This window comes from Mandrillus leucophaeus, unplaced genomic scaffold (genome assembly GCF_000951045.1).
Source record: "Mandrillus leucophaeus isolate KB7577 unplaced genomic scaffold, Mleu.le_1.0 Scaffold1377, whole genome shotgun sequence".
NCBI lineage: Eukaryota > Metazoa > Chordata > Mammalia > Primates > Cercopithecidae > Mandrillus > Mandrillus leucophaeus.
Window position 1 is genome coordinate 297,133 of NW_012101340.1, and position 26,678 is coordinate 323,810.

Consider the following 26,678-nt stretch of genomic DNA (forward strand, 5'->3'; position numbering starts at 1 on the left):
TCAAGGTTTTCCTGGAAGAACTAAATACCCTATTTTCCACAATATACCCATAATAGTTTGTGTATATATCTGTGTGCTGAATTATAACTACAACATTTTTCTATCAAGAAACTTTATCAGAATGCAAGTCAAACAGTCTAACATTATGGTAGACATATCTTTGAATCTGTTCTCATTCATTCTTCATAAAGTAAATCTCTCATAAATTCAGAATTTTCTTTTTACTTATCGTTAGGATTATCACCCCATCTTTCTCTTTAGAGAAACTCAGTTCCACTTATCCACTGTCTTCCCATAAAAACTCCTGTTTTCCTCTGCCTGTGCCTTTTCATTTATGAGCACTGCCTTCAAAATCCCTATAGGGTGCTCCTTCTGCATTTGCACTCTGTTCCAGTTGTGGCTGTGTAACATGCCACCCCAAATTCTAGTAGCCTGAAACAGCAACCATTTACTTTGTTCATGATTCTCAATTTGGGCAGGACTCAGTGGAGAAGGCTTGTCTCTGCCCCATGCAAGTCAGCTGGGAAGCTCAACTGGGGTTGGAGAATCCACTTCCAAGGTGGCTCACTCACATGACTGGAAGTTGATTGACTGTTCGATTTCAGCCAAAGCTGTTACCTGGGAGCCTCAGTTCTCTTCTACATGGGCTTCTCTACAGTGCTGTTTGACTTCCTCACAAGGTGGGTGGCTTTCCAGAGTTACAATTCCAAGTTTCAGGAAGTAAAAGCAGCCAGTCTCTTGAGGCCTGGGCCCAGAATATGGCACATCATCATCATATTACTCTAAACAGTCACAGAGTCTCCTATTTTAAGGGAAGGGACATAGATCCCACTTCTCAGGAGGAGACATTTCAAAGAATTAATAGCCATCTTTCATCTACCATAATATTCCTGAGTACTAGGTCTTTTCAAAGCTGCCAAAAGAGTTGACAATATTTGCTATAATCAAGCCAGGTTCTGTTCCTTGCAGAAATATGGAGGACACCTCTCTTTTTTGCCTATTCTGTGTCATTTGGTGTCCCAGCAACAAAGAAGTATGGTGTGTGCCTCATCTTTTTCACAGGCCTGTCAGCCTCTGCTAAGAAGTCCAACCTTGATGCCTGGGCCAGGACAGGGCCGAGGTCAGGAGTGTCTTTTGTAAATTTTCTTACTCTTCGGTCTCTGCCTACAAAATTCTCTCCTAGAATTCTTGCCCTTTTGGTAAATCAACTCCATCAACACTTCATTGGTCATGGTCATACTCTAAACGCCCACTCAGCCTGAACTGGTAACAAATTATTTGTGATATCCAGAATATTATGTATCCTAACTCCATGTTGAAGAAGCCTATTTTAATGGACACCCTAGACTCTCTTAAATAAACATGTCTCACATCTACTTGTGAAAACCATATTTTACAGAATCGGTCAAGGCACTTTTCAAATATAAAGAATGCTATTTAAACTTAAGCCTCTTAGACCGCTGTACTGCTCCCTTCTAGCCACTGGAAATGAACCAGGGAAAGAAAACACTCTATAAACAAGCAAGGTGCCAAGCGAGGCAGGGAAAGTCACCAGGAAGTTGTGCTGCCTCATAATTATGAGAACACTATTTTCATTTTTTAGTGGAAAAAGTTCTCCATTTTCAAAACCCTAAAAGAGAAATTAAAGCACTGACTAATTACCACCAGGCCACAATTCCGGCATTGTTCCCACGTTGTTCCAGTCACCTTCTTCAAAATGATCCATGAAAAATAAGGCAGGAACTTTACATACATAGAAGCCGAGAACACCATCTATTTCAAACACAGATCAATTCGTGTTGGAATTTGGAAGGTGCCAATTGATCTCATTCCTTTCCCTTCAAGATTCTGAATCAACTGAGAAATAGAAGTCCGGGTGAGGGAGGGATAAGAATATATGCTGTTATTACTGGTAAAGCTAGATTGGAGGATGGGGTTGATTTGCATTTCTGCATTTTCTCCCTATAACCTATCCCATAGAACCTCCCTGTGGAGAGAGGCGGATCTGAGGCACAGATACGTAACTGGCTGCCTTAGGTGGGATTGTGGCCTGTGTCTGCCAGGTGGGGACATCTGGCCAGGTGAGCAGAAGCAGAGAGAGAAGAGAGCCTGCAGCCCATAGTTAAGTGGATCTGCGGAAAGAGCCCTTGAGGCTCCCCCAGTCTCACCAATAAGGTGACACAGGCCTCCCTACTTGTGTAGGAAAGAGAAAGTGAGGAGATATAAATGGAAACATCTTCCCCAACACTTCTCAGAGAGTAAACTCTTGAAGGTGTGGGTAGACAGGAGCACAGGGAAAGAGATAAATTGGCTCCTATATAAAGTAAGCATTTAGAGTAAAACACTGCTGTGACACAGATCATGTAAAACAGGTTAGGCCTCTTCTAACACTGTCTGAAAGTGTTTCATCACATTCGCAACACACATGCTATGAAATTTCCTCTATATGCAAATATAAATAATTCAAGTCACACAGCTTTGGAATACATTCTTAAAGAATATCATCAAGAAAATGAGAAGCAACCTACAGAATGGCAGAAGATATTTGTAAATCATGTGTGTGATAAGCCATTAATATCGAAAATATAAAAAGGACTTCTACAACTCAACAACAAAAAATCCAAACAACTTGCTTTAAAAGTGGATAAAGGATTTGAATAGATATTTTACCAAAAAAGATATACATTGGCTAATAAGCCCATGAAAAGATGCTCAACATCATCCACTTTAGGGAAATCCAAATTAAAACCACAATGACGTATCACTTCACACCTAACAGATGGCTACGACTTTTTTAAAAAGAAACAAACAAGAAACAACAAGTTATGGACAGGATGTGGACCAATTGGAACACATATAATGTTGGTGGGAACAAAAGTTAATGCAATTGCTGTGGAAAATATTTTGGTGTTTCCTCAAAACGCTAAAAACAGAAATACCCAGCATGGGACCCAGCAATTTTGCTCCTATATATATATTCAAAAGAATTGAAAACAGATACTCAAACAGATACTCGTACACCAATGTTCATTGTAGCATCATTCATAAGGGCCAAAAAGTGGAAACAACTTAAGTGTCTATTGACAGATGAATGAATAAACAAAATGTACCATGTCATTACAATGGATTATTATTCATTATGCAAAAAGGAATGAATGTCTGATACATGCTGCAACATGGGTGAACCTTGAAAACATCATATGCTAAGTGAAATAAGTCAGGTACAAAAGGACAAATATTGTGTGATTCCATTTATATGAGGTACCTAGAAAAGACAAATTCATAGAGACAAAAAGTGGATTAGAGCTTACCAGTGGAAGTAATAATTAGAGTTATTTTTTTTACTGGGTACTGAGTTTCTGTTTGGGGTGATGAGAAAGTTTTGGAAATAGATAGTGGTGATGGTTGCAAAACACTGCGAATGTAACTAATGCCACTGAATTGTACATATAAAATGAATAAAATGGCAAATTATACGTTATGTGTATTTTACCATAATAAAAATATTTTCTAAATGCATTCTTAGTAAATATTTCACATCAACACCAGAAAACCTCACTATCTCTTTTATATAAGTTTTTTATAAGACTTTTAGGTTTACTACTAATATATTCTATTTATAGTACATTCATTTCCGGCTCAGAAAATAGAAATAGGGCAAGCATTCCCTGAGTTGGAGATTCAGTCAGAACAGGATACCAGTAAATTTATGAGAGTCCAATTAGAGGTGAAATTTTCCAGAGTTTTACCACTCTAAAGGGTCATTCTTCACTGAATGCTAACTGCAACTACAGTTGCCAGTGCCCAGGAGGTTTTCCTGATTCTTACAGTCATAATTCCCCCAGACAACAGCAATGTAATGGAAAGTCAGATGTTAAGAAGAACATTCTTGGCAACTTCCCTAAGGAATTTCCAACTTTTTTTCTTCCTTTAACACTCTGCACCTCACCTGAGGATGTAATATCAATAGTAGCCACAGGCAGATCTTCTTTACCTGGTTTAAATCTACCTTTTCTGGAATCCTTCTTTTTCATTGTAAATGATTTGAATATGGTTTGGAAATCTAGATGCCTTTGGGAATTAAAGTTTTTTTCCACTTGATTATATTTTCATCACTGAAAACAGGAAAATATTTTTTCTCTGGACACTCCACTGAGATTAAGTACATCGCAGAAGAGAAAATAAGATCTCTAGGGTACAGATATTACCAACATTAGAGGCACTTTGGGTTTTCAGAATTTTTTTCTTTAGTCTATATTACTAGAGTTTGAGATAATTTTCAGTGGAAAGCAGAAAATAGCTTTTCTATTAAATTAAACATTTAATATATCAAATTACTCTGATATACTCATTAACATAATAATTATGCCACTTTTTCTTTGAAAAGTAGCATGTACTTCCATATATTATTGTATTTCTTCTCCAAATTTTCTTTTTAGGTGTGTGAAGGTAACCATTATTATTATTCTAATTTCTCAAATAAAGACCCTGAGACCAGAGAGACTAAGTGTTGTGCCCAAATCAGAGTGGACTCAGCACCAAATACTACACCCTTCCAATGCCATTTTCACAGCATTCTTTATGATTAGAACAAATTGCAAGACCCTGTACATACAAAAAGGACTGGAATAAACATTAAATATTAAGTACTATTGGCTTATTGAACTACTAATGTCCTCATCCTTCAAAAGCTCACATTCAAACCAACTTGGATCTAACAATTTTCTGCTGCAGGTTAAGTCTGTGCCTATCTTGACAGCACAGTAACTCGTAAATTGGTTGAATTTATGATCTATCCATTTGTGAAATGGAATTTACATTTTCATTATTTTTAAAAGTCTTTTCTCAGCAAATCTGAAATAGACTTCAGACTCCTTGATCATTGTCTTCTTTTTTAGACTCATATTAGATTTAGGTATATCTAGATGATGAAACTACTAGTTAAAGTTTGTTAGGGCTGAGTAGCTGGATTGAGAGTGGTGAGTAGTTGGGGGAGAATATGAAAGATGGACCTTAAGAGGTTATGGCTAGAGGTCTAGATGAAGGTAAAAGATCTTTTTGTTTGAGACCTCATTTTCTTAGATCCATGTGCAGGGAGGGAGAATGGTACATTATGGTAGGATCCACAATAAATATGAAGCTTTAATCTGTCCTCTTCCTTCATTTTAAAGATAAAAAGTCTGAAGTCCAGAAAACTTAAATGGCTAGTCCACATGTAGCCTGAATGGCATCAAAGAACAAGATGTTTAACTCTAGAACCAGTGCTTTCTAAAGAGGATAGAAATGGAAACCCCTCTTCTTTTTTTATTTCCAACTTTAATTTTAAGTTTAGGGCTAAATGTACAGGATGGGCAGGTTTGTTATATAGGTAAAGTGTGCTATGGTGGTTTGCTATACAGATCATCCCATCACCCAGGTATTAAGCCCAGCATCCATTAGCTATTATTCCTGATGCTCTCCCTCCTCCCACCTCCCACCCTCTGACAGGCACCGTTGTGTGTTGCTCCCCCAACTGTGTCCATGTGGTCTCATCATTCAGCTCCTCCTTATAAGTAAGAACACATGATATTTGGTTTTCTGTTTCTGAGTTAGTTTGCTAAGGACAATGGCCTCCAGCTCCATCTATGTCCCTGCAAAGGACATGATCTCATTCCTGTTTATGGCTGCATCATATTCCATGGTATATATGTACCACATTTTCTTTATCCAGTCTATCATTGATGGGGTTTTAAGTTGATTCCATGTCTTTGCTATCATGAATAGTATTGCAATGAGCATGCTCATGCATATAACTTTATAACAGAATGATTTACATTCCTTTGGGTATATACCCAGTAATGGGGTTGATGGGTTGAATGGTATTTCTGCCTCTAGGTCTTTGAGGAAATGCCACACTGTCTTCCACAATTCCACAATGATTCAACTAATTTACACTCCTACCAGCATGGTAACAGCATTCCTTTTTCTCCACAACCTCACCAGCTTCTGCTGTTTTTCCATTTGGTTTTGTTTTGTTTTGTGACAGAGTCTCGCTCTGTCACTCAGGCTGGAGTGCAGTGGTGTGATCTTGGCTCACTGCAAGCCCTGCCTGTCAGGTTCATGACATTCTCCTGCCTCAGCCTCCCGAGTAGCTGAGACTACAAGCACCCACCACCACGCCTGGCTAATTTTTTGTATTTTTAGTAGAGTTGGGGTTTCACCATGTTAGCCAGGATGGTCTCAATTGCCTGACCTCATGATCTGCCCGCCTTGGCCCCCCAAAGTGCTGGGATTATAGGTGTGAGTCACTGTGCCTGGCTTATTTTTTTTAGACGGAGTCTCACTCTGTCACCCAGGCTGGAGTGCAGTGGCATGATCTAAGCTCACTGCAAGCCCTGCCTCCTGGGTTCACACCATTCTCCTGTCTCAGCCTCCTGAGTAGCTGGGACTACAGGTGCCTGCCACCACGGCCGGCTAATTTTTTGTATCTTTAGTAGAGATGGGGTTTCACTGTGTTAGCCAGGATGGTCTCAATCTCTTGACCTCACGATCCACCCGCCTCGGCCTCCCAAAGTGCTAGGACTACAGGTGTGAGCCACCGCACCCAGCCATGTCTACTGTTTTTTGACATTTTAATAATAGTCATTCTGACTGGTGTGAGATGGTATCTCATTGTGGTTTTGATTTACATTTCTCTATTGATCAGTGATTTTGAGCTTTTTTTTAATGTTTGTCGGCTGTATGTATGTCTTCTTTTGAGAAGTGTCTGTTCATGTCCCTTTGCCTATTATTTAATGGGGTTGGTTGTGGGGTTTTTTGGCCAAATAACCAGCTAGCACCATGATGACAAGATTAAATCTACACAGAACAATACTAACCTTAAATGTAAATGGAAACGCCCACTTAAAAGTACACAGAATGGCAAGTGGGATAAAGAACCAAGACCCATTGGTATGCTGTCTTCAAGAGATCATCTCACATGCAAAGACTCACATAGGCTCAAAATACAGGGATGGAGGAAAATTTACCAAGCAAATAGAAAACAGAAAAATTAAGATTTGCATTCCAAGTTTCTGAAAAAAGAGACTGTAAACCAACAAAGACTTAAAAAGACAAAGAAGAGCATTGCATAAAGGTAAAAAGTTCAATTCAACAAGAAGAGCTGAATATCCTAAATATATATGTACCCAATACAAGAGAACCCAGATTCATAAAGCAAGTTCTCAGAGAACTTCAAAGAGACTTAGACCCCCACACAATAATAGTGGTAGACTTTAACACCGCACCAGACTTTAACTGTGGACCTGATAGTTATATACAGAACCGTCCACACCAAAACAACAGAACATACATTATTCTCATCGCCACATGGCACTTACTTTAAAATTGATCACATAATCAGAAGTAAAAGATTCCTCAGCCAATGCAAAAGAACTGAAATCATAACAGTCTCTCAGACAATAGCACAATCAAATTAGAAGTTGAGATTAAGAAATTCACTCAAAATCATACAACTAAATGAAAATTGAACAATGTGCCCCAGGATGACTCTTGGTCAAATAATGAAATTTAGGCAGAAATCAAGTTCTTTTTTTTTTTTTTTTTTTTTTTAAGACAGAGTCTTGCTCTGTGACCCAGGCTGGAGCGCAATGGCGCGATCTCAGCTTACTGCAACCTCTGCCTCCTGGGTTCAATAAATTCTCCTGCCTCAGCCTCCCAAGTGGCTGGGATTACAGTTGCACACCATTATGCCTGGCTAATTTTTGTATTTTTAGTAGAGACGAGGTTTCACCATGTTAGCCAGGCTGGTCTCAAACTCCTGACCTCAGGTGATCCACCCACCTTGGCCTGCCAAAGTGCTGGGATGACAGGCATGAACCACTGTGCCCAGCCTAATAAGTTCTTTGAAACTAATGAGAACAAAGATACAATGTACCAGAATCTCTGGGATGCAGCTAAAGCAGTATGAAAAGAGAAATTTATAGCACTAAAATGCCCTCATCAAAAAGCTAGAAAAATCTCAAGTTAACAACCTAACATCATAACTAAAAGAAAGACCCAAGAACAACAAACCACTTAAGCTGACAGAAGACAAGAAATAACCAAGATCAGAGCTGAACTGAAAGAGATAGAGACACAAAAAAACTTTCAAAAAATCAATGAATCCAAAAAGCTAGTTTTTTGAAAACAATTAATACAATAAATAGGCCACTAGCAAGACTAATAAAGAAGAAAAGAGAGAAGCATCAAATAAACACAATTTGAAATGATAAGGGGGTTATTACCACTGACCCAACAGAAATACAATCATCAGAGAATACTATAAACACCTCTATGCACATAAATTAGAAAATCTAGAAAAAAATGAATAAATTCCTGGACACATGCACCCTCCAAGACTGAACCAGGAAGAAATTGAATCCTTGAATAGATCAATAATGAGTTCTGAAATTGAGGCAGTAATAAATAGCCTGCCAACCAAAAAAAGCCCAGGACCAGATGGACTCACAGTTGACTTCTATCAGAGGTATAGAGAAGAGCTGGTACCATTCCTACTGAAACTATTCCAAAAATTGAGGAGGAGGGACTCCTCCCTAACTTGTCCTTATGCCAAAATCTGGCAGAGATACAACAAAAAAGAAAACTTCAGGCCTTGATGAACATCAATGCAAAAATCTTCAACAAAATACTAGCAAACCAAATCCAGCAGCACATCAAAAAGCTTATCCACCACAATCAATAGGCTTCATTCCCCATATGCAAATCAATAAATGTGATTCATTATGTAAACAGAACTAAAGACAAAAACCACATGATAATCTCAATAGACACACAAAAGGCCTTTGATAAAATTCAACATTCCTTCATGTTAAAAACTCTGAATAAACTAGGTATTGAAGGAACATGCTTCAAAATAACAAGAGTCATATATGACAAACCCACAGCCAATATTATATTGAATGGGCAGAAGCTGGAAGCACTCCCCTTGCACACCAGTACAAGACAAGGATGCCTATTCAACATAGTATTGGAAGTTGTGGCCAGGGCAATCAGGCAAGAGAAACAAATGAAGAACATTCAAATAGGAAGAGAGGAAGTAAAACTAGCTTTGCAGATGACATGATCCTACATCTAAAGATATAGGAAAAATCCCATCATCTCAGACCAAAAGCTTCTGAAGCTAACAAGCTACTTCAGCAAAGTCTCAGGATACAAAATCAATGTGCAAAAATCGCTGGCATTCCTATACACCAACATCAGGCAAGCCGAGAGCCAAATCACAAATGAACTCCCATTCACAACTGCCACAAAAAGAATAAAATACCTAGGAATACAACTAATAAGAAAAGTGAAGGACTTCTTTTAGGGGAACTGCAAACCACTGCTTGAAGAAATCAGAGATGACACAAACAAATAGAAGAACATTCCATGCTCATGGATAGGAAGAATCAATATCGTGAAAATGGCCATACTGCCCAAAGCAATTTATAGATTCAATACTATTCCCATTAAACTACCATTGACATTCTTCACAGTATTAGAAAAACAACTTTTAAAATTCATATGAAACCAAAGAAGAGCCCAAATAGCCAAGGCAATCCTAAGCAAAAGAATGATGCTGGAGGCATCACTCTACCCAACTTCAAACTATACTACAGAAAAACCCTTTTCTAGCTGAGCTACGGGATGGATTTAGGTATGCACATTTGAGCACAGGGTAGAAGGCAGGAACTGAATTGCTGCACTTAAGAAGGCATTTCCCTTCTGTAGTCCTGGATGGAGTAGGGATGAAGGGAGAAGTGAGGTAGCCTGAGAGTTCCAAACTGAGCTGAGCTCAGCCACCACTACCCACAATTTATCAGTGGACTGGGAAATGCTGGCTGGGCATGAATTACTAGCGGGAACTGGGGAAAATATGTGGTTTCAAGCCCAGGTTACTAGCGGGAACTGGGGAAAATATGTGGTTTCAAGCCCAGGTTACTAGCGGGAACTGGGGAAAATATGTGGTTTCAAGCCCAGGTTAGCTTCAGCAGAAACAGTTGGCAGAAACAGTTCAGCAGAAACAGGAGCTGAGGACACAAGAGATCGTGAGAAAGCAAACTTCTGGAAATGGTCAGAAACTTCAAGTAAATATTGTGTTTCTACAGTTCATGGAATTGGGGATTCACGACAAGTTTACACAACTTTTTGTGTAGCAGGAAGACCTTGAGTTGTTAGCCAAATCACACTAGTTTGTGACATAAGTAGAGCTAAACAATAGGTGTTTTAATTCCTGGTTCATTGATCTTCCATATCATAATGGGGTTTTTCTACATAACAAAAGACTTAACAATAACTAGGGATTTCTGCCTTTCAAGACAACTTAAATCCCAGAGTAAGGAGTTGTCAAACGGGAATAAATTCTGCATTCTAAGGGCCTTCGTCTTTGTACTAATTCTTTCTTCAACTTCTTGGTTTCATTTACTCAATTACTTTTACCACTGTTCAAGCAGAAAACCACTGTCTATATATCAGATGCAGATCAAATCTGCTTCTAAATTTAGAAAGCAAGTATGAATTTCAGCCTAGATGTAACAAAGAAAACAGTAATATTAAAGTGCTAAAAATGTAGAGCATCCTAGTCTTTGCAGTCCTCTGAAACCTCATTAAACCTCTTTGAACCTCTTTGATCTTAGTGAAGATATTTCATTTGTCTATGAGGTTATTACTCACAGGGCTGGCTCCCTCAGAGGTTCCTCAGAATGGAACACCATTTAGGGTTTAATGCTGTATCTGTTCCTGTGTTGAAATTCTTTACATTTGTGTTTTGTAAATTAAGTCCAATGGGACAACAGAGCAAGTTCTGAGGGCTTGGCACCTCATCAGACATGCAGTCCTATCTCCTGGAGATAGAGTCAGCTGTCCTGTCTGCTCCTCAGCTCCACTCAGTGACTGTTGCCACCTCCTAGAGCCGGAGCTGTGGCCAAGGTGAAACTTAAAAAGGGTGGGGACAAACTCAGTCCTTTGCACTGAGTCATGGGAGAGGCCATGTACCTGTGAGGGTCTGCACTCATCTTACACATGAAGGAGCTAGACATTAAGTAGTGAATAAAATACACCATGATGGGTCAAGAAAATGCCTTTCCCTGCTTTTTGAACAAAAAGCTCCAAATTTTTATTTGCCCTGGGTCCCACAAATTATGTAGCTGGCTCTGATCTTATCTGGCCTTTATCTGGCAACCTCAAACCAATGTTACTTTTAGATTTCTAACTAAATACTCTCAACATATATAAAATAGTATGTCTGGTTTTACTAAAAGTATTATTTGGTTTCAAGAACTCTTAATACTAAGCACGGAATCAGATATTTTCAATAGTCCAACAGGGGGAAAAGTCTTCTAAATTATTTTTGCCAGCAGGTATCATTAACAATAGAAATTGTGGATCTGTTTTCGTGACTTGATGGTGTACATGAAATGAAAAAATGATGGAGTTTTTTTTTTCCACTGAGGCAGCCAGGAAAAAAAAAATTACTTTTTTCTCCACAGTGAAAATATTATCATTCCATATTTTCTATCACATTAGGGAAAATTTTTTTAAATCTTGTTACTTCTCTCTGATGCTGTTTGTGCGTAAATAACTACTGATTTTTCCATTATCTACCTGGTACTATATTAAAGTGGCACTAGGCCAGTAACAGCAGAGGAATCAAGAAGTATAAGAAATAGTTTTTTAATTTCTCTTTAATTTTGTTTTTGCTTCACATCTTAGTATCTTACCTTGAGCTTGGCCAAAAGAAGTTCATGATCATGAAGAAGTTTTTTGGTTTCATCTTGACTGCTGCCAATTTCTAGAAGATTGGGCTGTGATTCAGCCAGTTGAAGTTGTACCCATTTGCCACACTAAAAATAAAAATTAAATTAAGTGCACTTTTAGTTCCTCTTGCTCCTTTCTCTTCACCCTTCTCATTTTTAATATATCTTTAAAATTTCCAGTTATACAGTAAACACTTTTTTCTATTTTCTATTTTGTCCATTCTTTCCATAGATATGGGGTTTACTTCAATTGAAACAGCAGATCTAATATAAATCCATGCCCTGCCTTTTATTTTTTATTCTTAGGATAAATTATTCTCTCATGGCATATGGGATTTGAGTTAAAAATTCCCAAATGAGGAAAACATATGACGGATTACATATTACTGAATATTATAAAGTTACAGAATAATTTACACAACTGTATCCTCTCTCACTCATAAAACTGAACTCAATAAAAACAGTGAAATTCTACTTGGGCAAGTAGGATGCAAATTTCACCATAGAGGAAAGTTCTTGTAAATGCAGTTTAGCTTGATAAGTGTCTTTACATTGGCCTTGCTGGTTTAGCTGAAAATAATAAATATCAGATGAAGGAATTGATTTTTATCTTATTTCAAAGGTAAAATATACTGTTTTCCAACCTTAGTTGTTGAATATTCATTAAAGCATGTAGGAAAATATTAACAAAATTAGATGCCTGTGACAACTGCCATTTGAGCACAGTCAACTTGCTTTCCACACAAGATTTACACCGCTCTAAGACATAATTTGTCATTGCATTTCCTGAGGAATTGCTTTTCTAAGAAGCAACAACTCATTAAGCAAAAGGAACCACTAACAGGCATGTGCATGTAGATACATGAATTACTAAAGAGAAATTAGAAAAACGTGTTTCTATTTTAGAATATATTCAGTCCCCTGAGACAGTTTGGAAAGTCACTATAAATCACACACAGGCACTCCTATTCCATTAAGACGGACTTTCTACTCTGAATTGCTTGGGGTGTGTTTTGTATAGAGATGGCAGTAAGGTAAGAGAGCTGAGGAGAGGGTATTGGGGGAACATTCTTAGAAACACAATTCAGTTAAAATAAGAGTTTCCCATGTAATTTTCCAGTGTAATTTCCAGTGTAATTTTTTTGTGTGCAAGCTACCTCTGATTCTTCTGTAATTTATCCTCTAATATTATTCCTCATCCTGCTCCAAGAATGTTTCATATTTGAGGAAATGAAAAGTTAACTTTTTGAAAAATAGTGAGTTTGCCTCTTTTCCCTCATTGCTGAAATCTGCAGTTAACTCAAAGCATCATTAATCCCGTGCAAGTGGTCTGTTCGCACCACTTCTGCGCCAGGCTTCTTCTCATCTCCACTCCGGGACTCTGAAAAGATGGGAGGGTGAGGAAGTCGGCAGAGGCCTGGTTCCTGTGGGAGACGAGTCTCACAACACCAGAAAATCTGCCTCGGTAGGAGCACTTTCCATTCTGTCCTTCTATAGTGACTCGTTTTGCTCAATATCAAGTGCTGTTTTCCTGGTATGAATTTTCACATTACCATAAAATTCACAGCCATTAAGTTAAAGTAAACACGCTTGCTGTCCATGCTCTAACAAAAGGCCAGAAAAGTCATTCAATTAAGCCTGGTGGGGACCTGAAAGTAACTGGTTTGTGACCATCAGCTTGTTTGCCAGCTTTCCCTTCATTAAACACTGAATTATTTAGGTGGAATATCATCTAAAGCCCAAGTCTAGTGCTTGAAAGGTTTTTTGTTTTTTTTGTTTTTTTTTTTTTTTTTTGCAGGGCATTTCCATGGAGAATAAAATAACCGATGTCTTCTTCAATCTAAAGATGTGTGGTCATCTTTGCAAATGGGCAAATGGCTTGTCATAAAACATGCAGTAATCGTAAACCCTAAGTGGCTTCTACTTCCTGCTGTTAAGAACAAATTTGACACAAACCTTTTGTACCCTTCCCTGCAGGGTCTTCATTACTGAACAAGGATTTAGCAGTGTCTTTACCATGTCAAAACCAGTGTTCCAAAGGGCACATGTCGGAGCCCTTTCCTTAGGTGTTTTCTGAGTTCCATCATGCTTAAAGCGGTGCCCTCCCCATGTCTGTCAGGACCTGCCTCCTCCCACCTCCATCACATCCACTCTCAAAAATCACGAGCATTTCACAGGTCCATTGGACTCTTTAGTCAGGCAATCATGAGCTTCCAATTACCAATGCCTTGCTTTTAAAGACCAAATTAATAGTATATGCTAGAAGTTTTCTTTTCTTTATCTTTCTTTTCTTTTCTTTTTTTTTTTTTTTAAATCAAGCAGCTGTAGATGCTTTCTGGCTGACTGAAAGGAAAGAGAATCTCTGGTAACTGCTGAAACTTGCAGAGGTTCCTCTTAGTAGCCAATTTAAGAAAGCAGTAACAGTGCTTTCTGCGTTGTCTTCTCTATGCTGTGTCCTGCCGATTGCATGGAATTTTCTTTAGGATTTTCAACACACAGCTAGAAGCCCACAGCCGCACAGAAAAAATGAAGTTGTTAGCTTACCTTTATGACAGCTATAACGATTTTGGAGTCCCCAGCCTGCACAGCAACTGAACTGACTGTCGTCGTAGAAAGCTCCACACTAGGACTTCCTTGGCTGGACATGGTACTTTAGAACCACAGTTTATACTTTGGGCAGCCTCTGGACAGTTGCTTGTCTGCTGGTCATTTCAGAAGGCAACCACCAGGCTTACTTGGATTCATTCAGGGAAAGAGCTCAGCTCACACTGATTACTCTGCCAAAAGGAAAGAACAGGAGGTTAAAAATAGACAACCCCATTGAGTTTATCGTGAGAGAGAAAGGAGCAAAGCGAACGAGAGAGAACTGCCACGCCCCTAGTATGGTAACGCTAAGTGCCTGTTATTTTTGCTGTTATCTTAAATGTGGAGGACAGCTTCAAGCTCTTTCCTTATCAGCTGATGTTTGATAACAAATGGAAAAAAAAATTACATCCTGACAACCCAAATTAGTTTTGCCACCGAAACTATGCAATTGTAACCATGGACTTTGAAACCAGTAAGTCATTGACCTGGCTATCAATCTTTTCAAGATTTTTGAAGTCTCTCTCATGCAAAGAAAACTACCAAAGTGTACTCTAAAAAAGCTTTGGTATTTGTCTTGGGGTTAAGTCACAAATTGCTTAAAAGACAGTTTTAGATTAATCTGCTTTTCTAAAACTTACTGTTCTTTGCCAAATGAAGTTTAGATGGAATAACCACATTTTCTCAGAGCCTCAGATTTCTTAGGAATTTTTAAAAAATATTTTGACCAGCATTTATAAATAGGTACCTATCATTTCAGATTTTCTTTGTGACTATTCTGCTCCACTGAACAGGGTTTTCAAGTTCAGTTATCAATACCATGAGAAAGCAAAATCCTTTGCTGTTACCTTTTAATTGCAGCAAGAAAATTTTTTGGTGTGGTTAAAGGTTATTAAGGCATATATTTTGCTGCAATTAAAAACAAAAACAAAAAGGAAAGTACTGTACTGTATTCAGGCTTGATTTTTATTCCCTAGCCCCACCTCCTGTGCAGGAAAATTATAGCCAGCTTCAAATCAGTGCCCCACATTGGGAGATTAATCCTATTGCTAGAAACTCAGCCTGTGTCACAAGTTGTCTGTGGTATTAAACAGCAGCTGTTGGATTCCCTGTCAAAGAACAGCTGAAAATAACACTAAAGTTTAGGTCAGAAGTCAGATGCAAACATATCAGAGTTACTCACTCCAAAGCTGCTGGAAGCATTGGAAATCTCTGGGACAAAGCCAGAACAGAGAATAGAGCAAAAAAACAGTTTTAATGAATCCACTTGCTCTGTAAACCTTTTAGCCCAATTTAATAGTAGGTTCAGGGTCAGAAGACTCAGCACCATTGCTTTGTTTTGCTAAGGTTCATGATCATATTCTTGATTCAAAGGGGAAAAGTACTTTTACATATACTTCAGTGCTCAACAATTATTTTTGTTTCCAAGAGCATGTCATGGCTGCTCTGCAACTGTGTAGCCACCACCCAGGTCCCCTGTGCTCAGCATCTGCTTGCTGCCCCAGTGAGATGGAAACCATACCTAGATCCTCATACCTATGCAACGCGAACTTCACCTGACCCCAGGAAGGGAACAACTGGAGCAAGCTCAGGAAAGCAGATGTCAAGCAAGCTATGATGTAGCAACTATTGCAAAGGGTTTCATTTTATGGCAGGGCTGGAGAGCTTGCAGAGAGGTAACTGACCTGGAAGCTTGAAGGCAGGCTCCTTCCACTCGAGCAAATAGTTGGTCCAGACAAACCAAAATGAACTGATTACAACTAGGTTTTAGCTAATTGTCCTCAAGAAAAGGCAAGAGTTGACACTTGTGTCTCAGAATATCTATACTGTAAACTAAAATGCCCAAGAAGCATAGCTTGTCATTGTGTACTTTGCCAATTGGAACGGCAAATAGTGACTTGCACTCAAAATACTCAGTGCAGGCCAGCCATGGTGGCTCACACCTGTAATCTCAGCACTTTGGGAGACCAAGGCAGGAGGATTCCTTGAGCCAGGAGTCCAGAAAATTTAAAAATCAACCAGGCATGGTGACGTGCCCCTTTAGTCCCAGCTACTTGGGAGGCTGAGGCGAGACAATCCCTTTGTTACCGGAAGGAAGGCCAAGCGTGAGTTGGCCAGGTCCTTGGCGTTTTGAACAAAGAATTGAGCAAAACGCACAAAGTAACAACGGAATGAAACACAGAAACGAAACCGCGAAAGCAGGGATTAAAGCAAGAAAGCACTCCACAGTGTGGGAGTGGGCCCACCCTGAATAAGGACCGAGTTGCAACATTTTCTGGGTTTTAAGCATGCCTTATGAGGTCCCCAGTGGCTATCCCTTACCTGAATGAAGGATTTTGTCCGTGGCTAATTAAAGGCTGATGTGAACTGACACCCTATGAAGATGAAGGGATGGCCCACACTTGGCCCAAATCCAAGGCGCTCTCCCTTTCCATCTGAGCCCTGGGAAAGGGGGAGGGTTGCAGGGAGAGTAGCCTTTGAACTTTGCTACTTGGTGTGGGAAGATGGGGTCTTTCCTTTTGGTTTAGCTTTTGGAAGTTGATGTTAATTGGCCTTAAGCTCCCTGCCCCCAGACCCAGGTGTTTCCCTTTTGACCCAGCTTTGGGCAGTCAGCATGAATTGGCCTTAGATTCCCTGTCCCCAGACCTTTGTGTTCTTCCTTGATTTAGCTTTAGGAAATCAGCACAAATTGGCCCCAGATTCCCTGCCCCCAGACCTTGATGTTTTTCCTTGATTCAGCTTTAGGAAGTCAGCACGAATTGGCCTTAAGTGCCCTGCCTCCAGATCCTATTCTCCTACCTCACCTTGAGCCCAGAAGTTGGGGGCTGCAGTGAGCTACGATAGTGTTACTGTACTCCAGCCTGAGTGACACAGTGAGGCCTGTCTCAAAATAAAATAAAATAAAATAAAATGAATAAAAATAAACTCTATGCACTTTCACCTGAAGTTAATTCTGTTGCTAGAAACTCAGTGTGTGCCTCAAGTTGCATAAAGGCCATCAGGTGGGAAAGGGTTTTGGCAGCAGGCTGCAAAGACCACAGGCTAAGAGTGGCTGTGTCCACAAAGCTGTAGTTAGGATGGATGATTGTGTAAGGGGCGTGGAAGGTAGCATGGAATGTCTGGAATTGCAGGCCCAGACAGAGGGAAAAGTAGAAGGGAAATGAAGAGGAGAGAACACATGGCTGGAAGTGTGGTTAATTCCAAGGTTTAAGGGCAAAGGGAATTAGAAAAATATAAGACTTTGTTAAAAGATTAGCCCAGCTATTCAGCAACAAAAGTAGTGCCTTTCCCTGTGTGTGTGTATGACCTTTCTTTCTGTTGATTAGATGGAGCAGGTCCAAGCTGTTGCACAAAAGAAATGTTTTCTACATTGGTGGACATAAGCAATAATGCAAACTGCGTACATGAATTTAACTGGCTTCTATTTTATTTTAAATTTAAACTCTTGACTTTAAAATCTTCAAAGGACTTGAATCATGTTTTTCTCCTCTGTTCTTGTTTTCTGTTCCTCTTTTTTTTCCTCCTGAACTTTTTAGTCCTTCTGTCTACAGAAGCCCTGTGGCTCAGATCTCTCCATCCACATCTAGCTTATTTAGAACTTTGGCCTTGTTTTCTTCATCTAGAATAATATTTAATTATAAGTTGCACCATTAACTCATATAAACAGCTTGAAGAATAGTTAGCGTGGAATATATAGTACTAATGATACTGGTATACTAAGATGGATTTTTTAATGTTAAAGAACTGAAAGCTTCTTGAGTTACAATTTATTTATACTCTGCCTCCCCTATCATCACCAAAAACAAAACAAAACAAAACAAAACAAAGCAAAACAAAAACCTTCCAGGCATTCTCATACCTTTGAAGTTTATAGAGGATCTTACAGAGGTTATTATGCCTTCTCTGTTTATCCCTCTGGGAAATGCCGGTTTTTATACCAACTGAGTTTTAGTGAAATATCCTCCATGGGGAATCATAAGGCTATAACTGGATTCAGTAGAGTTGCAAATAGCACATTTTTAATGAAATAGTCAGTCGTCTGAAAACTTTTTCATGTGACTATTTTTAACTCTGTCAATGGTGATGCCATTAAAATAACACATTTTCTTTGCTGGAGTATATGTGGGGTCTGCTCATTTTTATGTAAGATCCTAGGTCTTTGTCTTCATCGATAGTATTATTGATTAAACTATATTAAACTTTATAAAGACAAATTAGATAGACCTGGTATAGATAACCCAGAATGAGTCTATTTGTCCAAATTAAAAATTCAAGGCAAGTTATCTTAAGTGAAGCAAGTCAGACACAGAAAGCCACTTATAAGTAGGAGCTAAATAATATATACACATGGACATAGGGAATGGAATGATAGACAATGAAAATTTGTGCAGGTGAGGGCGTGGGAGTGGGTAGATGATGAGAGATTACCTAACGGGTACAATGATTTGGGTGATGGATACCCTAAAAGCCCTGACTTTACCATTATACAATCTATGCATTTAACAAAATTACACTTGTACCCCATAAATTCATACACATAAAAATAAAATATTTTTTTAATTCAAGGCAAATCTTTCTCTGCTGTTACCACTAATGTAGTAATAATGGCTACTAATTAGTGACTGCTTCATACAGGTCAGGAACTGGAATAAGTGCTTTACACTCTTTATCCCATTTCATCTACATGATAAGGTTGGAAAAAACATTTCTTTAATTTTACAAATGATACACGCACACATGCACACACATATTCACACCCAGCAATTCACTAATTCCAGTCACCTCTAGTTCAACTTTTTCTGCCTGGGTTTCAAACCTATCTATGGCTAGCTTCTCCCTGTCCACCCAGTCAGGTATACCATTATTCCCAGACCCCAAAGGTCATTCTTGTTCTCCACTTTAATTCAGTTGTTCTATCCAGGAATATCATTCCCCTCTTCCCTTCATCTATCCAAATTCCTCCCATCTTTTGAGGCCAAGATGAAGTATCAACTTTTTTTTAAAATTTGAAATATCTACCTATATTCTTCTTGTCATGCACATCTGTGTGACGAGACCACCAAACAGGCTTTGTGTGAGCAATAAATCTATTTAATCACCTGGGTGCAGGTGGGCTGAGTCCAAAAAGAGAGTCAGCAAAGAGTGGTGGGATTATCATTAGTTCTTATAGGTTTGGGATAGGCAGTGAAGTTAGAAGCAATTTTTTGTGGGCAGGGGGTGGATCTTACAAAGTACATTCTCAAGGGTGGGGTGAATATTACAAAGTACCTTCTTAAGGGTGGGGGAGGACATTACAAAGTACCTTCTCAAGGGTAGGGAGGGTATGGTATACAAAGTACATTCACAAAGGCAGGGGAATATCACAAAGTACATTATCCCAAGGGTGGGGAGGGTGTATTGTTACAAAGTCAATTGATCAGTTAGGATGGGGCAGGAACAAATCACAGTGGTGGAATGTCATCAGTTAAGGCAGGAACTGGCTATTTTCACTTCTTTTGTGGATCTTCAGTTGCTTCAGGCCATCTGGATATATACCCCCATGTCACAGGGGATATGATGGCTTAGCTTGGGCTCAGAGGCCTGACACTTATTTCTTTAAAGTATAATTGTAACTCAAAATTTAATAATTAAATGCTTGTTGATGTAGTTTGGATGTTTGTCCTCACCCAAATCTCATATTGAAAGGTAATCCCCAATGTTGGAAGTGGGACCTTTTGGGAGGTGATTGGATCATGGGGGTGGCCTTCTTATGAATGGTTTAGCATCATCCACCTTGGTGTGGTCCTCATGAGAGTGAGTTCTCACAAGATCTGATCATTTAAAAGTGTGTGGCACCTCCTTCCTTGTTCTCTTGCTCCTGCTTTTCTCATGTGACCTGCCTGCACCTCCTGCCTTCTGCCATGATTGGAAGCTTCCTGAGGCCTCCCAGAAGCGGATGCTGCTATGCTTCCTGTATAGCCTACAGAACCATTAGCGAATTAAACCTCTTTTCTCATAAATTACTCAGTCTCAGGTATTTCTTTATAGCAATATGAGAATGGCCTAATACACTTGTATTATAAACTTGTATCATTTTTTAATTATTTTTCTTGCATTATTGTTATTTCTCAACTCTATTGGAAGCTCCTTCTGGAAAGGAGCCATGTCCCAACATTTTTTGGACCTTTGCAGATCACCTCATAGAGTTACCGTAGAGATTAAGAGTTGCTTTACATGAAGTGCTTGGAAGAAGATTTGACATTTAAGTCCATATATGGAACATGGTGCTAGGCATGGAATTGGTGCTTATAAACATTGGTTGACTGAATCACATGAGTCATATAGTAAAAGGATACAACTAATTAATATAACTCATTCATTCAGTATTTATTCATGCAGCCAACAGTTACTGAGCATTTACTATATACCAGGCATTTTTGCATTGGTAATATAGCAGTGAGCAAAACAAAGAAGTTCCTACCCTCAAGAAGCTGAAATTTCAGTAAGAAAAGATAGACCATAAACAGTGAAATAAATAACCAAGATAAAAAACACACTGTCATAAAAGCTAAGAGAAAAACAACTGGTAGTGGTTTAAGTAGACTGAATCACAAAAGGTTACATTTAGAATTTGCCAGGGAAATCAGGAAATTCTATTAAAATATTTCTATCAAAATACAGAAATTAATGGGAATAATAAATGAATAGTGATTGCAACAACGATAAAAAAAAAAAAACACTGCACAATATGACGAAGTTGATGGACCCTGAAATCAGACTGCCTCAATCTCTCCATGTTTCAGTTTCCTCACTGTAAACTGGGAATAATGGGAATGCCTACACCGTATAATATGGTGAGAAGACTAAATGAAATAATACTTAAAAGCACTAAAGATAATGCCTGGCACATAGGTGATGGTCTGATAGGTATATATTCTTATTCAAAAGATGGCAACATCATCTGTTAAGGTATTTCCTAAATCTAGTGGCTGCCACAAAATTTGAAATGAGTTTTAAAAATTAAGTTGAATTAAAACACAAGGTAGGCAATCTGAATGGATTCAACATGTTATCAACAGATAAAATATGCATTACCAGGGAGTAAGTTATTTCACTGTAATCAGTTGTAAAAACATTTCAGTGAGCCATTTCTAGAATACCTTCATCATTCACGTTAGCCAAAATTTTCCCCAACTCATTCTTTACATCATGTAATGCTCCTCCTGATACTTCTCACTTATATCTTAGAATACAAGCATTCTCACTTAACTGCCATCCAAAAGTAAATGGAAGTTGCTCTTTCCCCTTAAAGATGCCTCCGATTTTAAACAACAGCTTATTCTTCCATGCATGCACTCATTTGTTCATTGATCAAGTATAATTAAATATGTACTCAGTGCCAGGCACTATTCTAGATGCCAGGCACACAGTAATAAACAAAACAAAATTCATCCTCAGATGGAGCTTGCCTTCTGGTGAGGGAGACATACCCAGTTAGACAAGAAAGACCAGGTACAGTGGCTCACGCCTGTAATCACAACATCTTGGGAGGCCAAGGCGGGACAGATGTTTGGGGCCAGGAGTTTCAGATCAGCCTGGGCTTCATAATGAAATCCCCATTTCTACCAAAAAAATTAAAAATTAGTGGAGCGTAGTGGTGCATGCCTGTAGTCCCAGCTACTCTATAGTCTGGGGTGGGAGGATTGCTTGAGTCTGGAAGGTCAAGGCTGTGGTGAGTCAGGATCATGGCACTGTACTCTACCCTGGGTGACAGAACGAGACCTTGTCTCACACAAAAAAGGAAGAAAACAAACAATTAAAAAGTACATGTATTTTATGTCAGGATGTAATAAGTATTATGAAGAAAAATCAGGCAGAGTAAGGTGGAGAGAGTGAACAGAGGAAGAGGGATGCTAGTTTAGGAGGGCATCAGAAAAAGTCTCTTTAATAAATGAGATTTGAGTAGAAATCCTGGATTAAATGAAAACAGCAAGACCTGCACAACTATCCTGGGGAAGAACATTCCAGGCAACTGAGACATGCTTGTTATATTTGAAAAGCATCCAGTAGGTTGTTGTGGCTGGAGCTAATTGAGGACAGAGAGAAGGAGACAGTGATAGAACATGAGATATGAGAGAGAGGGATGACTAGTTCATCTAGGGCCATCTAGGTAGGTGCCTCTAGGTCCTGGTTTGCTTGGGGACAATTCTGGTTTACACCTGTTGCCCTGGAGTGATTGCCCCTAAGGTTCTTTTCATTTTCAGAGGAATCCCGTTTGTATGATGGATTATGTGATAATCTTACTGTTAAGCCTAGGTAAGGACTTTGGATTTAATTCTGAGATAGAAAAGTACTGCAGGTTTTACATCCAAGAAATAACATCATTTCACTTAACATTGTTAAAAACTATCTGTGAAGAAGAGACTGGAGCACGAAGTAAAATGAATTCCATAGTACCTAATCCACAAATGCCAACACATTGCTGCTTTGGGATGTTTCTTTATGGACATTTAGGTTTTCCTTAAGAAGAATGACATGTCCAAAACATTGTGACTCCTATTGGCAGTTTTATTCTATGTATTGACTTTCATAGATTTCCTTACAATTAAACATGTTTAATGACATATGAATCCTTAGCTTCTCCCTAAGAGCTAGTAGAATAATTATAAACAAGCAACTTTTGTATCTAGCAAGTTTCCCTTCTATAAGGGCTAAAGAAAAGAAAACAAAACTTGGGCAAATTGAAAGAATACTTAACTTGGTCAAAAGACTAAGATGGCTGTATTTACTCTAGTTTTAACCAATGGTTTGCCAAAAATGATATGCTAGGTAATATCAATACTTGTTAAATTACTATGGACATTTTTCTTGAATAGTCTCTAGTTAGAGTTATGCATGATCTAGAAAACTGTCAAATACATGTGTAGACTAAAGTTAAAATAAATGGTAAACATATGGCTATTATTGATTTGGGCAAACTCTGTTCTACATGGGAAAGATGTATACAATAAGTCAGAAAATATTTTTTTTAATTGCTGAAAAGCTTTCATGTGCAAAATTTATTTTTTTAGAGTTCAAGTCACCTGCCTTCCTACCTGTGTTGAGCTGTGTATTTAAGCTCCAACATAGCAGGGTTCTCTGTTATAATTCCTCTTTACACAAAGAAGTGTCCCAAGAGTTAGTCTTCAGGAGGCAGGGAGATGATATGTAATGAAAGGAGGAGTCTTCGTCAACTTGATTTTGGAAAACTGCATTTCTTTTGTTTTTCCTCTCTGTGGCTAAATTCCAGTTGGGGCTGAGAATTTTCCATCTCAGAGTAGTCCCCAGGGAGACCTAGAGAACGGCAGTCATTCCAGTGGCTTGGGAAGATAGCAGTGACACTAAGGCTAAGCCACCACTTCCTCAAGCAGCAATCATTCTTGCTAAGGAAGAAATAAATAAAAACAAGATAGCCTAAATGGCATGGTTATTACCTGTGGATGTATTCGAAGCAGGAAGTATGTAAAAAGTTAAAAAGAGAAAGTTTTTAAAATATAAGATTTTATGAAGAAACACTAAAACATGATTGAAGAAATTAATGTATATATGGGGTATAGATATATAAGTTATAGAGACTGTTTTAAGTAATGTTATAATGGGCTGTCTCTGTTGTACAGTGGTGATGTTCGATGATTCACTGATAGTTTATTGGCATCAGTTTAGTGAAAAACACATATTTTAATATACTTCAGTAAATTATTTTTATACAATTTAACTGAGTTTTAAAAAATCTGACCAAGCGCACTGTCTCAGGCCTATAATCCCAGCACCTTGGAAGGCCGAGGCAGGTAGATCACTTGAAGTCAGGAATTCGAGACCAGCCTAGCCAACATGGTGAAACCCTGTCTCTACTAAAAGTACAAAAATTAGTTGGGCATGGTGGCACAAAAATCACTTGAACCTAGGAGATGGAGACTTCAGTGAGATTTCAGTGAGCCGAGATCTTGCCACTGCACTCCAGCCTGGGCAACAGAGTGAGAGTCTGTCTCAAAAAACATACACACACACACACACACACACACACACACACACACACACACATATGTATATGTACACACATATACATATATACATATGTATATGTATGTGTGTGTGTGTGTGTGTATGTGTGTATATATATATTATATGGTTTTTCAGATCTGCATCTTCATTCCAAGCCAAAACGCCTCACACCAGCATTCACATACTATCCCTTGCTATGGGAATCTTCTTTTCAGTTATTACATCACTCACCTCGGTCATAGAACCCACATGAAAGGCAATAATTACTGAGACTGTCCGGAAGGAAAAAGAAGTTAGAAACACCTGCAGGAAAAAAGATATTCATATACGCAGGCTTTTAGGAAAAACAGGAAACAAGATGAGAGAAACTCACAGAAACCTGGAAATCCAAAATGGAAACAAAAGTAGCAGATCATCTGCACCCCACCCCACGCAACCCTCACCACTCCAAGCAAACCGGTTTCCTATCACAAATTCCAAACTCAAAGGAAGGACTTCAAAAGCAAAGTCAGCCTATATTATGGAAAGTTTGGATTCTGCTTCTGGCCCATCCCTGCTTTGAGCTCCTGCTAGCAGGGAGAGCCAATGGCCTCGCTACCAATGTTTGCTGAGCACCCACTGTACACAAGGCCCGAGTTCATCCAGTCATTTTAGGTTTGTAAAACATGTAGCCATTTAATCTAGTTGAGCCTCTCAACAATGCTGTACTCTGGGCTTGTATTCTAGACTATTAGCTCTGCCATATGAGTTGAAAAGCTGAGGCAAGAGAAGTAAAGTGACTTATCCAAGTTCATGAAGCCAGTAAGTCGAGACCCCAACTGCTCCCCTCTTAGTTTCTTGCTCCAGTCTCACAGGGAGTAAGTTCTACTATCCTAGTGCTATATCCAAATTTGTACAAATGTCCACACATACTCGTCACTCAGCTAATCTACACAGTTGAACACCTGCAACAGAGTCCTTTGACTCAGAGCACTGCACCAAGACCACTTAAAAGACAACAAAAGAAGTACAAAATTATCTCTGTTTTCAGCAACCCCTACACCCTACCATCACAATGGGGAAGACAAAATACACACGTGAAGCATTTTGATAGGAAGATGTGATGACAACATCTAGGAAATATACCAAACTGAAATGCCTTGGAAATGAGAAGAACCCTTTTAAATAATTCCCCAAATCAACGTGAGCAATGTTAATACAAGAACAAGTTTTATACATGGATGTAAAGCAATCATTATAATAAAACTGCTCTGGGTTTGTCTCATAGTTCTTCTTACCTTTAAAATCACTTTTGCTACCTGGCTTGATAAGGACATGGACAAGATGTGAGGGTAATATGGTTTGGTTCAGATCTGCATCTTCGTTCCAAGCCAAATGCCTCACACCAGCATAGCTATCCCTTGCTATGGGAATCTTCCTTTCTGTTATTACATCACTCACCTCTGTCATAGAACCCTCATGAAAGGCAATAATTACTGACACTGTCCGGAAGGAAAAAGAAGTTAGATGTAGGTATAAAACCATCAGATGGTATCTGATGGTTTTATAAGTGTTTGACAGTTCCTCCCTCACATGCTTTCTGTCTCCTGCCACCTTGTGAAGAAGGTGACTGCTTCCCCTTCCGCCATGATTGCGAGTTTCCTATGGCCCACTAAGCCATGCAGAACTGTGAGTCAATTAAGCCTCTTTCCTTTATAAATTACCCAGTCTCGGGCAGTTCTTTATAAGAGTGTGAAAATGGACTAATACAAAAAGTTGGTACCAGGAGTGGTACTAGAGGAACAGAATTTTAAGGATGGATCTCTTTAGTCGGTTTGGGGGTTTTGGGAATTGGCTGCTTAATCTGATTAGACACAAAAATGCTAAGGACTCTACTTCTAATAGTATAGAGATCACTAATAGTCCTTGGCATGAACAGCTATGCAAAATGAATGCATTTGACACTCCTGATTCACTCCTCTTGAGAAGCAAGGAGTTTAGTGACCCTATACATAATATCTTTGACTGTATGTGGAGAAACAAGGAATGTAATGAAGTTGGTTGGTTGCTCCTAAGCTTGCATAACAAAGTGATGAAAGAAAATGATAAGCTCAGGGATTCCAACTCCTGCCTCCAGAAGCATGTATTTAGGCTCAAATCTTCTAAGATCGCCCTGAGTGAGAGTCTTATCTCCTGTAGACAAAGGGCTGAAATTGCAGAAAATCAAACATAAGCTCTTATGATGTAAGTGGCTGGGACCTGCAATGGAAGGTGCACACACAGCCTCACCAAGTGTCTGCTGTTAAAGTGAGGGCATTGATT

At 38.9% G+C, this 26,678-nt stretch overlaps 1 protein-coding gene across 1 annotated transcript in view; it reads right to left on the bottom strand.

Moving 5' to 3' along the window:
* CCDC141 (coiled-coil domain containing 141) overlaps positions 1 to 14,544 on the bottom strand; it is a 212,763-nt gene extending 198,219 nt beyond the window's left edge. Inside the window, exons 1-2 of the mRNA XM_011973440.1 lie at positions 14,319 to 14,544; positions 11,739 to 11,861 (exon numbers count right to left, since the gene is read on the bottom strand). Of these exons, the coding sequence (XP_011828830.1) occupies positions 11,739 to 11,861; positions 14,319 to 14,420 (225 nt within the window). The 5' untranslated portion in view covers positions 14,421 to 14,544. The remainder of the gene's footprint in view (positions 1 to 11,738; positions 11,862 to 14,318) is intronic.
* Positions 14,545 to 26,678: the final 12,134 nt, after the last annotated feature.